This window comes from Pan troglodytes, chromosome 2 (assembly GCF_028858775.2).
Source record: "Pan troglodytes isolate AG18354 chromosome 2, NHGRI_mPanTro3-v2.0_pri, whole genome shotgun sequence".
Taxonomy (NCBI): Eukaryota; Metazoa; Chordata; class Mammalia; order Primates; family Hominidae; genus Pan; species Pan troglodytes.
Genome location: NC_086015.1, coordinates 72,979,083 through 72,991,852, shown reverse-complemented (window position 1 = coordinate 72,991,852; position 12,770 = coordinate 72,979,083). Strand labels below are relative to the sequence as shown.

Below are 12,770 nucleotides of genomic sequence, written 5' to 3'. Positions count from 1 at the left end.
GGAGTGCAACGGTGTAATCATGGCTCACTGCAGCTGTGACCTCCCAAACCCAAGTGATCCTCCCACTTGAGCCTCTCAAGTAGCTGGGATACAGAAGCGCACCGCCAGGCTTGGCTAATTTTTTAATTTTTGAAGAGGTGGGGTCTTCTAACGTTGCCCAGGCGGGTCTCAAACTCCTGAGTTCAGGTGATCCTCTCACCTCAGCCTCCCAAAGTGCTGGGATTATAGGTGTGAGCCACCAAGCCTTGCTGAAGGGGTATATCTTGAATTTGTTTTTGATGATATGGCAGAGGGGTTGGGGAATGGGTGGGGGATGGATGACTCAGACAGGCCATGAGTTAATCGCATTGCAAAGTTGGGTTGTGGATACATTAGGGTCCTGATATGATTCTGTTACTTTCATATACACTTGAAATTTTCTATTATAAATAGTTAAATTCTTTTAAAAAATTCAGTTTGGAAGTTGGTAATCCACTTTAGTTACAACCCACGTGCTTGGGTCATGAAGACATTTTCTGAACTTAACTTAATGTTTTGTTATACACCAGATTTATGGAGGACTTTTTCCAGAGTGGTGAAATTGGAGGGCACTGTAAACTTGACATCCGTACATTGATGTCTGAAGGTCAGCGCAAAAGCCCTCTGCAGTCATGGTAAGATATTTTTAACGTATCTGTTTCGGAAATATTTGCCTTTATTTACGGCACTTGCAGATATTAATGGAGACTCTCAAATGGAAAATGTTACTTCATTTGTACATAATTTGGCATGAGCTTCTGGGAAGTGACGGAAACTGAGTGAATCCCTCAGTTGCATCTGAATTAAGTATGTGTTTATAATAGTAGATACAGTACTTACTGTTTGCTAATGAAAGAAAAAAATCAGCTTAAAAATCCATTTTTATTAACTCACAATTGCCAAGTTTTATTCACTTACAAAGTCACATAGGTTACTTACATAATGTTAATTTTTGAGGTCAAACGTCCATGCCAAGGCCAGGAATGGTGGCTCATGCCTATAATCTCAGCACTTTGGAAGGCCAAGGTAGAAGTATTACTTGAACCCAGGAGTTCAAGGCCAGCCTGGGCAATATGATGAGACCTCAAATCTAAAAAATAAAAATGTGTTTTGGGGAACCCATTTAAAAAACAATACACATATATTAAAATATGTAAAAGCATACAGAAAAAGGTACAGTTTGGATTGTGAAAAAGTGAACCCACCCATGTAACTTTTACCCAGGTCCAAAAATAGAACATTGTCAGCACCTCAGTCTCCCTCCCAGGCTCTACCCCCATCCCCCTCTCCAAAGGTAAATGCTACTCTGACTGTTAACATCATTGGCCAGCTTTTTGAATTTAAAAAGTTTGTATTTTAAAATAATTTTAGACTCATAGAAGTTTAAAAATAGTATGTATTATACCCAAGACTGACTAACTTACAAAGGAAAGAGGTTTAATGGACTCATGGTTCCACATGGCTGGGGAGGCCTCACAATCATGGTAGAAGGCAAAGGAGGAACAAAGGCATGTCTTACATGACAGCAGACAAGAGAGCGTGTGCAGAGGGAACTGCCCTTTATAAAACCATCAGATCTTGAGAACAGCGCAGGAAAAACCCACCCCCATGATTCAGTTACCTCCCACCGGGTGCCTCCCATGATGGGAGCTACAGTTCAAGATGAGATCTGGGTGGAGACACAGCCAAACCATATCATACTACAAGGAGAACTTGTACATTGTCTAATTCCCTGAGCTTCCTCTAATGATAATATCTCATATAACCATGGCACAATGATCACAACCATGAAATTGACATTGGTACAGTAGTATTAACTTGTGCAGGTTTTACCAGCAATTACCTGCACTCATTAAAATTTTATCACGTGTGTAGGTGCGGGTATGTAGGTAGGGAGAGAGAGGGGGAGGAGGACGGGGAGGGCGACCACCACAATCAGGCTGCAGAATTGTTCCATCATCCCAAAGAAACTCTCCTGCTACTCCTGTATAGTCACATAGGTTACTTACATAATGTTAATTTGTAAGGTCAAATGTCCATACCAAGGCAAGGAATGGCGGCTCATGCCTATAATCACAGCACTTTGGGAGGCCAAGGCAGAAGTATTACTTGAAGCCAGGAGTTCAAGACCAGCCTGAGCAACATGATGAGATCTCATCTCTAAAAAAGAAAAATAAAAAATAAAAATAAATTAGCTGGGCGAGATGGCATGCCCCTGTAATCCTAGCTACTTGGGAGGCTGAGGCGGGAGGATTGCTTGAGCTCAGGAGGTCAAGGCTGCAGTGAGCTATGATTGCACCACTGCACTCCAGCCTGGGCGATGGAGCAAGACCCTGTCTCAAAAAAAAAAAAAAAGAAATTCATGCCGAGCAAACCTTTTTTTTTTTTTTTCCTTAAAGAGGCCTCACTGCCTGGCTGCAGATCATTCAGAATAATGATCTACCATACATTTATCTGGGATTTTGCAGTCTGCAATGCAATGTCTCAAGTCACTTAGCAGACTTTTACAAGAGGTAGTTTCTATATTCAAGTGGGCTTTTTGATTCCTGGTACTTTCTGATATTTGATTCCACATGGTAGTTGCTCAGGGCATAATTGTATTAGTTACTTATTGCTGTGTGACAGGTTATTCCAAAGTGTACCCTAGGGTATATTTATATTTATTACGTATTGTTGTATAACAAATCACTCTAAAATTTAGCAGCTTAAAATACAAACATTTATTATCTCACAGTACTTCTGAGGGTCAGGGTTTGGGAGCAGCTTGGCTGAGTTGGCCAGGGCTGTAGCCATCTCTAGACTCAACCTGGGCCTGGAGAATCTGCTGCTAAACTCACTCAGGTTGTTGTAAGCCTCGGCTCCTTTTGGCCAGGGACTTCAGTGTTGATCATATGGGCCTCTCCCTACTGCTGCTCACAGTGTGGCTACTGGCTTTCCCAGGAGCACATGGTCTGAGGGAGTACATGCTCTGAGATGGAAGCCACAGTACTTTATAGCTTAATCCCAGAAGTGACCTACCATCCGTTCTGCTGTATTCTGCCCGTTAGGAGTGAGTCACTGAGTCCAGCCCACTCTTAAAGGGAGGGAATTAACTTCCTCCTCTTGAAGGGAGAGATATTAAAGAGTTTGTAGACCTATGTTTGTAACCACCACACTATTTTGGCATTGTGTTTTAAGAGGATCTATTTGATATTTGTTTTACATGAGGTATGATCTTAAGGAAGAGGTACAGACGATCTTTGTGTTAACTCTAAATATCTCACAGTTTCACATGCTTGGGATTGTCTTCTTTTGTTTGGAAGAAAATTGTGCTATGTGGCTTCCAAAGATGTTTTCCAAGAGATAAATTTCCTTTCTTCTGGGACAGTTAGCTGTCTCTGCTGTCTTTCTGAGGCACTGGGTGATTCTTGGAATGCTGTCTCTCAGAATCCAAGAAGTCTGTCAAGAGTTTCTCTCGCTCATTGTTCTCATTGAGCCTCGTTGGGAAATCTTTTGAGTCTTCTCATTTTACTGGTAGGCTATTTAGCCAACCCAATATATAAATATCTTCTTTGTGTGGTAAGTTCCCAATCTAACTATATTGCACATAAGACTGAATTTTAAAATCATTTTTGTTCCTTGTCATTTTTTTTTCTTGAGACGGAGTCTTGCTCTGTCCCCAGGCTGGAGTGTAGTGGCGTGATCTCGGCTCACTGCAACCTCTGCCTCCCAGATTCAAGCAATTCTCCTGCTTCAGCCTCCTGAATATGGCTGGGACTACAGGCACTCGCCACTACGCCCAGCTAATTTTTATATTTTTAGTAGAGATGGGGTTTCACCGTGTTGGCCAGGATGGTCTTAATCTCCTGACCTCGTGATCTGACTACCTCTGCCTCCCAAAATGCTGGGATTACAGGTGTGAGCCACTGCGCCCGGTCTGTTCCTTGTCTTAACATTAAAATTGATATCAACCTATATAATATGTCAGTAAGTTTTAGAAGTTACAGGTGTCCATAGGAGTGTCTGTACCATTTAGAGGTAAAATCTGCCTAATGAACAGTTCCTAAGTTACAATGTTGTAATAGGAAGTTTGGGAGAATCAGTTTGAAGTCATGTCCCAATTCATAATTTCAGGTTTGCTGAGCTACAAAGCTATACTCAGCTCAACTTCAGACCTATAGAAGATGCTAAATGTGACATTGTCATTGAAAAACCAACATATTTCATGAAATTAGATGCAGGTGAGAAATTACTTTGTCTGTTATTTGTGTATTTGTTAATGAGATATTATTCCTTTTTTTGGATGCAGTAATTCTCTATGAATTTTTTGGAAGCAGTATGACAAACAGTAGATTTGTTTTTTTTTTGCTTTCTTCTCTGAAGAAGTAGTTGAACTAGTTTGAACTTCCCATTATTTTATAACTTTGGCATTTTAGAAGAAACTTTCACATTTATATCAAAGGACTTAACCAAAATCAAAGGATGAGAGATGAAGGCATATTTATGCCTTTTGTAACTAAATTTACCTCATCTGGTTTCTCTAATCACTTGGTTTAGATTGTCTTTCATTAAGATGTTTAAAATCAAAAGCTAAGCCGGGTGCGGTGGCTCATACCTGTAATCCCAGCACTTTGGGAGGCCGAGGCAGGCAGATCACGAGGTCGGAGATCGAGACCATCCTGGCCAACATGTTGAAACCTCGTCTCTACTAAAAAAAAACACAAAAAATTAGCTGGGCGTGGTGGCGGGCACCTATAGTCCCAGCTACTCGGGAGGTTGAAGCGGGGGAATCGCTTGAACCCAGGAGGCGGAGGTTGCAGTGAGCCAAGATCGTGCCGCTGCACTCCAGCCTGGTGACAGAGCAAGACTCCGTCTTAAAAAAAATAAATAATAAAAAAATCAAAAGCCATGTGTATAGTATGGGTGGGAAAGAAGTGTCCACGACCTGTGCTGACAAACTTTCTGTATCATTTCCATGACTAAAGTGAACTTAAAATTCTTCTGGAAGTTACCAGTGTAATTTATTCTTGAAATAAAATTAAAATTATTTTATCATTTATACTTATAGCCTCTTTCTCAGCTTGCAAGCAGAGCTTTAACTTTGCGAACTAGTTACACTGGGGAGGAGAAACACAGATAGTACTATGTTATCTCTTTCGTTATGAGAGACAGGGATTGCTATGCTAGATCATATCAAAATTCATGAGAGGTTGGGTTTACAGTGAAATATAGAGAGCCTCTGTCACAAATATTTCAGAATTAGTATAATTTATTGATCATAGTTTTAATGTGCTCTGCCTTCTGAAGTCATAGTTCTTATATTACAAAGTATTAAATTCAGAAATCAGACAAGTTTAGGTTTTTGAAATAAGAGCAAGTAAAAATGCTATGTTCCAGGTTTTGACTTGTTTTTAAAACATGCAAATTAAAAAGGGGCAAAGAAAACACTGATCCGCCTGTGAAAGTGGCAAATATGTGTGAGCTATTAAATTTATGCAGATACTTATACAATAAAGTATATAAAGTGAGAATAATAGGCTATAGTAGACATGTCTCATTTCTTTCCTATATTCATAACTCTACTTTTTTCTTCTAATTTATGCTGTCTTCCAATTTTACTTTTCTTTCTTTAGAGACAGGTCTTGCTCTATTGCCCAGGCTGGAGTACAGTGGCATGATCACAGCTCATTGCAGCCTCAACTTCCTGGGCTCAAGTGATTCTCCCACCTTGGCCTCCCAAGTAGCTGGGACTACAGACATATGCACCACCATGCCTGGCTAATTTTTAACATATGTTTTGTAGAGATGGGGTCTCATGGGTTGCTCAGGCTGGTCTTGAACTCCTGGGCTCAAGTGATCCCCCTGCCTTGGCCTCCCAAAGTTCTGGGATTACAGGTGTGAGTAACTGTGCCTGGTTCAGTTTTCCTTTTCATGTTAACTTGTACCTTAGGGAAATGAACATTCTACAGATCAGGACTCATTAGGGGGCACATTTCTCAAGGATGGAGCTTATGTTTTCTTCTCTGTTTATAAATTCTTGCAACCCCAAGCACTGATTTGTGCTTGCTGCATTCCTCAGTAACTGTTAGGAACTCACTAAATGTTACGTGAAAGAGCTCATGTGTGCTCTATGGCTAACCTGGGAAAAGAGGATAGATTCTGATAGAACTTTATTTTTCTTGTTAATTTGAAAATATATTCTTTGCCAAGATTTTTCTGGGTGAAAAAATTAGCCCTTCCAAACAATCAGCTAAGATACCAGGCTGAAAAAAACAGAGTATTTTTATACTGTTATTTCTGGCACACAATGTTATTATTCACTGTAGGAATGAAGTCAGAATATTTTATGATTTCTGCGTTTGAGAGTCCCTGTTTTTCTTGTACTCAGCATTTTCCCACCTTTAAAAGGCATGCTGTAAGTGTCAGTTCTTGGAATTTCATCCCATTTAGATTTGTATATTTCCAGGATGAATACTGGGTCCTGCATACCTAAGTGGAGAGGGTGCACATTCTGTTTCTTTTTAATGAATGGCATGTGAACTTACAAATAGTGGTACCCACAACCGTCTCCACTCTGTCTGACCTAGTGGGATCCAGCTAGTCTTCATTCAGGTCTTCCTATGTGACTGGCACTGGGATGGGTACTTTAAGATGTATTATCTTTGGGTTTCTCATAATAAAGCTGGCACTTAGGTAACTATTTCCCATTTCTATAGAGAAGCTAAAGCTTAGGGACTTTATAAACTCATCTAAGAATGTTGCGCATGCTTGGCTGTGCTGGAATTCAACTTCTTCTTTCTCTAGAATTGCTTCTCTTTCAATCAGAACACAAGACATTCACTTCTTTTATATGATAGTTGGTTAATGTTTTTCCAGGAATGATACATGTAATGATTAAATAGGGAAAAAAGAGACAGGAATGAAAATTACCAAAATGTTAGTTGCCATCATTGCCAGTACTTCCCTGATGAACAGATGTTGCTTAATTGATTTTTTTTTTCTGGTTTTTTGTTTGTTTGTTTGTTTTTGAGACAGAGTCTCACTGTGTTGCTCAGACTGGATGGAGTGCAGTGGTGTGATCTTGGTTCACTGCAGCCTCCACCTCCCAGGTTCAGGCAAATTCTCCTGCCTCAGCCTCCTGAGTGGCTAACCACGCCTGCCTAATTTTTGTATTTTTAGTAGAGATGGGATTTCACTGTGTTGGCCAGGCTGTTCTCAAACTCCTGATCTCAAGTGATTGGCCTGCCTCAGCCTCCCAAAGTGCTGTGATTACAAGTGTGAGCCACTGTGCCTGGCCCCTTAATTGACTTTAAAAAATAACTGATCAAGCTAGGCATGGTGGCACATGCCACCATAGCAAGACCCCACCCCGATTAAAAAAATAAATAAAGTCAGAAGAAATAATGAGTTGTCTTCATGGCCCTGTAGTTCTACTCAGTTTTGAGTTAAATAGACCTACCTTGTTTTTTTCTGGGAACTTAATGATCACTTGTTACTTGGGACATATGGGAAAATGCATTCCTGATTTTAAATAACCAATTTTAGAGTGACTTTTGAAACCCAGGCAGCCCATAAATTGAGGACTACCTATGTATCTAGATCATTTCATGTTTGGAAAAACAAAACAGTTATTTTTTTCCCCATTTATTTAAACTAAAATTCTCTTAAACTGTAAATAGATGGAATAGAATAAAACTTGCTTGATCATGTGCTCTTTGGTGTTAATTAATGTAGTTTCATTTTCCAACACTAGGTGTTAACATGTATCACCACTTCTGTGATTTCATCAATCTTTATATTACTCAGCACGTTAATAACTCATTCAGTACTGACGTGTACATCGTGATGTGGGACACCGTAAGTAAGAATGTGCTCTCTGCTTCAGTACTGTCTTCCCCTTGTATCAGTGTGTGACTCTGATGTTGTGAAACAGAATTTTCAAAGACACATATATTTCAACATGCACAGCTGCACATAATGTGGATGGGTGCGAATGTATCTGTACATATATGTGTTGACATGTGCATATACGTATAGGCAGATAGGTATGTATGTGTCTACCTTCATTCTTTGAATTTTAGAATGAGGCAGTGAGGAAGGTTTCTTTCTCTTTCTGGGTGGGTGGAGCTCCAAAGGCCAGAGATTCAGTGACTTTGGCTCAGTGTTCCTCTGGGACACACATATGAAAGACTGCCATTCAGCAGGGCGTGGTGGCTCACGCCTATAATCACAGCACTTTGGGAGGCCGAGGCAGGTGGATCATTTGAGGCCAGGAGTTCGAGACCAGCCTGGCCAACATGGTGAAATCTTGTTTCTACTAAAAATACAGAAATTAGCCAGATAAGGTGGCAGACACATGTTGTCCCAGCTACTCAGGAGGCTGTGGTCGGAGAATCACTTGAACCTGGGAGGTGGAGGTTGCATTGAGCCGAGATCGTGCCACTGCACTGCAACCTGGGTGACAGAGCAAGACTCTGTCTCAAAAAAAAAAAAAGGCTGTCATTCACTCAACCTCTATAACCTATGTTGGAAGTGCTTGCCTCTGTTTACTGTTTGGCCTTTTGCATTTACTGTCTGCCTTTGCTTAATAGCAGCTTCCTTGTTACTGTGTCATTTGTGCTGAATTATGCTGTGTGTTTCAGCTCACTGTATAGGGCAGGTCTTAGGCATGCACATAAATGCATGTGTTGAGTGACACCTGCTATTTATTTGTTTTTAGTGCAATCTTTTTTTCCTTCTCTCTCTTTGCCTGCCTTTTCCCTGCTTCTTCCCATATCTGGCCCCTCCACTTGCTGAGGAAACCCCAAGATGTGCCCCAGAATCTTCAGCTCTGAAATGAGATAATGAGATAATGACATTTACCTAGGTGTCATTTTGAGAATGAACCGTGTAGTGTGTGAACAGTCACCATGCCTGGTACACAGTACTTGTGCTCTGAATGTTAACTGTGACAATTACAATAAGGAGAATAAATGGTTTGTAGTGTACATGAGAGAGGCTGTCTAAACTGGGAAGTTGGAACACCCACCAAGGGGTCATATAAGGTTCCACTCAACATTCTGACTCACGACACTCATATGCTCGGCTCTTGGTGTGAGTCTATTCAGGATGACATTGCAGGGGAACCACAGCTTGCTGGCAGGGCAGCCTCAGGTGTTTCTTCCAGAGGGAGTGCTAGCAGTTCACACAGCACAGCTCAGGTGCAAGGAGACAAGATTCGCCTGGGGCAGGTACAGGCGATGCCTTGGCTTAAGAGCCTCATATCCTGTAGGGGCCAACATCTCCTGACACAGCTGTGTTGGCATAGTCCCCAGGATCCCTGAAAGAGACATGCCTGGTTCCAGGAGTCAGTGTACTCAGGGAATCCGAAACATGGCTTTCCCAGTCCAGATGCAGTTTACCCATCAGGCATCTTTTTAGATCAGAAGCAGTGTTGCCTAGGCACACGGTTGACACAAGCTGCCCTCATTTGCAGAGAACCGACTTAGCTAGTTAACAGGAGGTCAAATTCTCATGCAGAAGGAGAGACAGTTTTGCCGACCCTTAATTTCACTGATAAGAGGCTTGTAGTAGAGCTGTGTAAAAAGGTTTTCAGGATCACTGCTCCCTAGACTTTGAGTTAGATTTGAAGTCTGATGAGACTATAATTCTTGGCATGTTAATGCTTTATTTTCCGTCTATATGCATTTACATTTTCCTCTTGTATTTCAGTTTTGCTGCCACCACAGTTTCATTTCTTGGAAATGTTTTGTGAGCAAAGGGAACAACAGTCCCTTTCTTTTCTTCTTTTTGTATCAGTGAAGTCAGGCCACACTCACCAGCCATTACAAGCCCTAAATTATTAACTCAGGGTTGTTTTGCCCTTTTTAAACAAAACTATTTTTAAATTTTGTAATTAACATAAATTATGTTACTTCATTTCATGCTTATGACCCCCATGGACTTGAGTTTTCATTAGCTTATTTTACAGTCAAGAGGCCGAGGCCTGAGCAGCAGGTGAGTGTTCTAAGATAATGCAGTTAGCGAGGGCAGAACCAAAGTTTCCATCCAGGCATCCTGACCCCAGACCTTTGCTCAGACACCACGGTGCTCTGTCGTCTTCTTAAAGTCCTCTGAAGAGGACTCTACCTAAGTTGCCAAACAGAATTTTATCAGATGACAGAAATTTATCAGATGGCTTCCAGAAGCTTCCTTGTACCTGTTGCATGCTTTTCCACATCTTCCTCAAATGGGCTAAGTATAACTTAGTCACATTAGCTCACTGTAAGTGAGCCAGCTCCTACAACCCTCCCCTTCTCTGTGGCTGCTGGAGTAGGATGCACGGCCACCATGAAGACCCCAGGTTACTCAGTCAGCTGAGCATGAGACATGAGGGCAGTCTGACCTCAGCTTTGGCACAGTTAAGCAGGATGGGTGTAGCCCAGCAGGGTGGCCGCCTGGTGTTACCTCCTTCCTTTGCCACTCCATGTGCATCCATTTTAAACCCGGACGCTTGGTCAAAGAAGCCATTTACTAAGCCAGGTTCTCAGGACAGGCAATTCTGCCAGATTGCTCCAGAATTCAGGCCCACAGGGTAGGTTGGATGGGGATGGCGCTAAGTAAGGGTTTGTGTGGCTGCTGTTTCCCTTTTGTTGGTAAGGACTTAAATTAAGTATCACTGTGACCTGCAGGCTAACTATGACATGAATCCCTCCCAGTGGATGGTGTTGCCAGAGTCCTGATGGTCTTGGATGAGCAGTTTGCCCAGGGAAGAGCAGGGAGGTAACTGTGACTGCAGTTCACATCTTGGTGATATTTTCCAACCTGTCATCACAAGGAAGCCTATGGGGCCTTTCCCTCTCCTCCTTGAAAAGCTCTGCAGTTTACTCCCTTCAGCATGTGGCATCTTCAGTGGGATGGGCAAGGCCACCAACCTGCAAACATGCATAGAGGGACCCATCTTCAGATGCCTCTCTGGGCACAGCAGGGTTGCTCTTATCAAACAGAATGAATAAAAGGAGAAATTACGGCAGGCTTTCCGCATTTGCTTGTGCTGAGTAGTAGTATAGCTTTATGATTACTTTTTTTCTGTTTGTTTTTGAGACAGAGTCTTGCTTGTCACCCAGGCTCAAGTGCACTGTCGCGATCTTGGCTCACTGCAACCTCCGCTTCCCAGGTTCAAGCGATTCTCCTGCCTCGGCCTCCCTAGTAGCTGGGATGACAGTGTGTGCTATCACGCCTGGCTAATTTTTATATTTTTAGTAGAGACAGGGTTTCACCGTGTTGACCAGGCTGGTTTCGAACTCCTGACCATAGGTGATCCGCCTGCCTCGGCCTCCCAAAGTGCTGGGATTACAGATGTGAGCCACTGTGTCCAGCCATGATTACTTTTTTAATTATGAAAGTAATACCTGATTATAATGAGTTCAAACAACACAGAAGTATGTGAAGTTTTTAAAAAAGTCTCCTTCTTCCTCTCCAATTTCCTGTTCCCCCAAGGGTAACTGCATTTAACGTGTGTGAGTCCCTTGCAGGACTCTCTTTATTTTAATAAGTGCAAATATGTCACCCAGGCTAAAGTCCAGGAATATGATCCTAGCTCACTGCAGCCTTGCTCTCCTGGGCTCAGGTGATCTTCCTGCCTCAGCCTCCCAAGTAGCTAGGACTATATGTGCATGCCACCATACCTGGCTATTCTTTTCCATATATATGTTATATATGTGTTATGACAATATAATCATAACATATGTGCGTGTGCGTATATATAATATATATTACTGTCTTCTGATTTGACATCTGGCTAATTTTTAAATTTATTTTCTGTAGAGACAAGATCTCGTTATGGTACCCAGATTGGTCCTTGATATGGTTTGGCTGTGTCCCCACCAAATTTCAGCTTGAATTGTATCTCCCAGAATTCCCACATGTTGTGGGAGGGACCCAGGTGGAGGTAATTGAATCCTGGGGGCCAGTCTTTCCTGTGCTATTCTTGTGATAGTGAGTAAGTCTCATGAGATCTGATGGGTTTATCTAGGGTTTCCACTTTTGCTTCTTCCTCATTTTCCCTTGCTGCCACCATGTAAGAAGTGCCTTTACCTCCCACCATGATTCTGAGGACTCCCCAGCCATGTGGAACTGTAAGTCCAGTTAAACCTCTTTTTCTTCCCAGTCTCGGGTGTATCTTTATCAGCAGACTGAAAATGGACTAATACAGTAAATTGGTACCAGTAGAGTGGGGTGTTGCTGAAAAGATACCCGAAAGTGTGGAGGTGACTTTGGAACTGGGTAACAAGCAGCAATTGGAACAGTTTGAAGGGCTCAGAAGACGACAGGAAAATGTGGGAAAGTTTGCAGCTTCCTAGAGACTTGTTGAATAGCTTTGCCCAAAATGCTGATAGTGATATGGACAATAAAATCCAGGCTGAGGTGGTCTCAGATAGAGATGAGGAACCTGTTGGGAACTGGAGCAAAGGTGACTCTTGTTATGTTTTAGCAAAGAGAGTGGCAGCATTTTGCCATGCCCTAGAGATTTGTGGAACTTTGAACTTGAGAGAGATGATTTAGGGTATTTGGCAGAAGAAATTTCTAAGCAGGAAAGTATTCAAAAGGTGATTTGGGTGCTGTGAAAGACACTCAGTTTTAAAAGGGAAACAGAGCATCAAAGTTCAGAAAATTTGCAGCCTGATTGCAATAGAAAATAAAAACCAACTTTCTGGGGAGAATTTCAAGTCAGCTGCAGAAATTTGCATAAATAGCAAGGAGCCTAATGTTAATTCCCAAGACCATGAGGAAAA

General features: G+C 41.9%; 1 protein-coding gene across 5 annotated transcripts in view; it reads left to right on the top strand.

Annotated features, from left to right (window-relative positions):
* Positions 1-12,770, top strand: part of EOGT (EGF domain specific O-linked N-acetylglucosamine transferase) — a 39,916-nt gene that overhangs the window by 8,908 nt on the left and 18,238 nt on the right. For all 5 annotated transcript variants that reach the window (XM_063805274.1, XM_009445822.5, XM_016940025.4 and 2 more), the window contains 3 exons: positions 549-653; positions 4,132-4,238; positions 7,751-7,854. In XM_063805274.1, the coding sequence (XP_063661344.1) occupies positions 549-653; positions 4,132-4,238; positions 7,751-7,854 (316 nt within the window). The remainder of the gene's footprint in view (positions 1-548; positions 654-4,131; positions 4,239-7,750; positions 7,855-12,770) is intronic.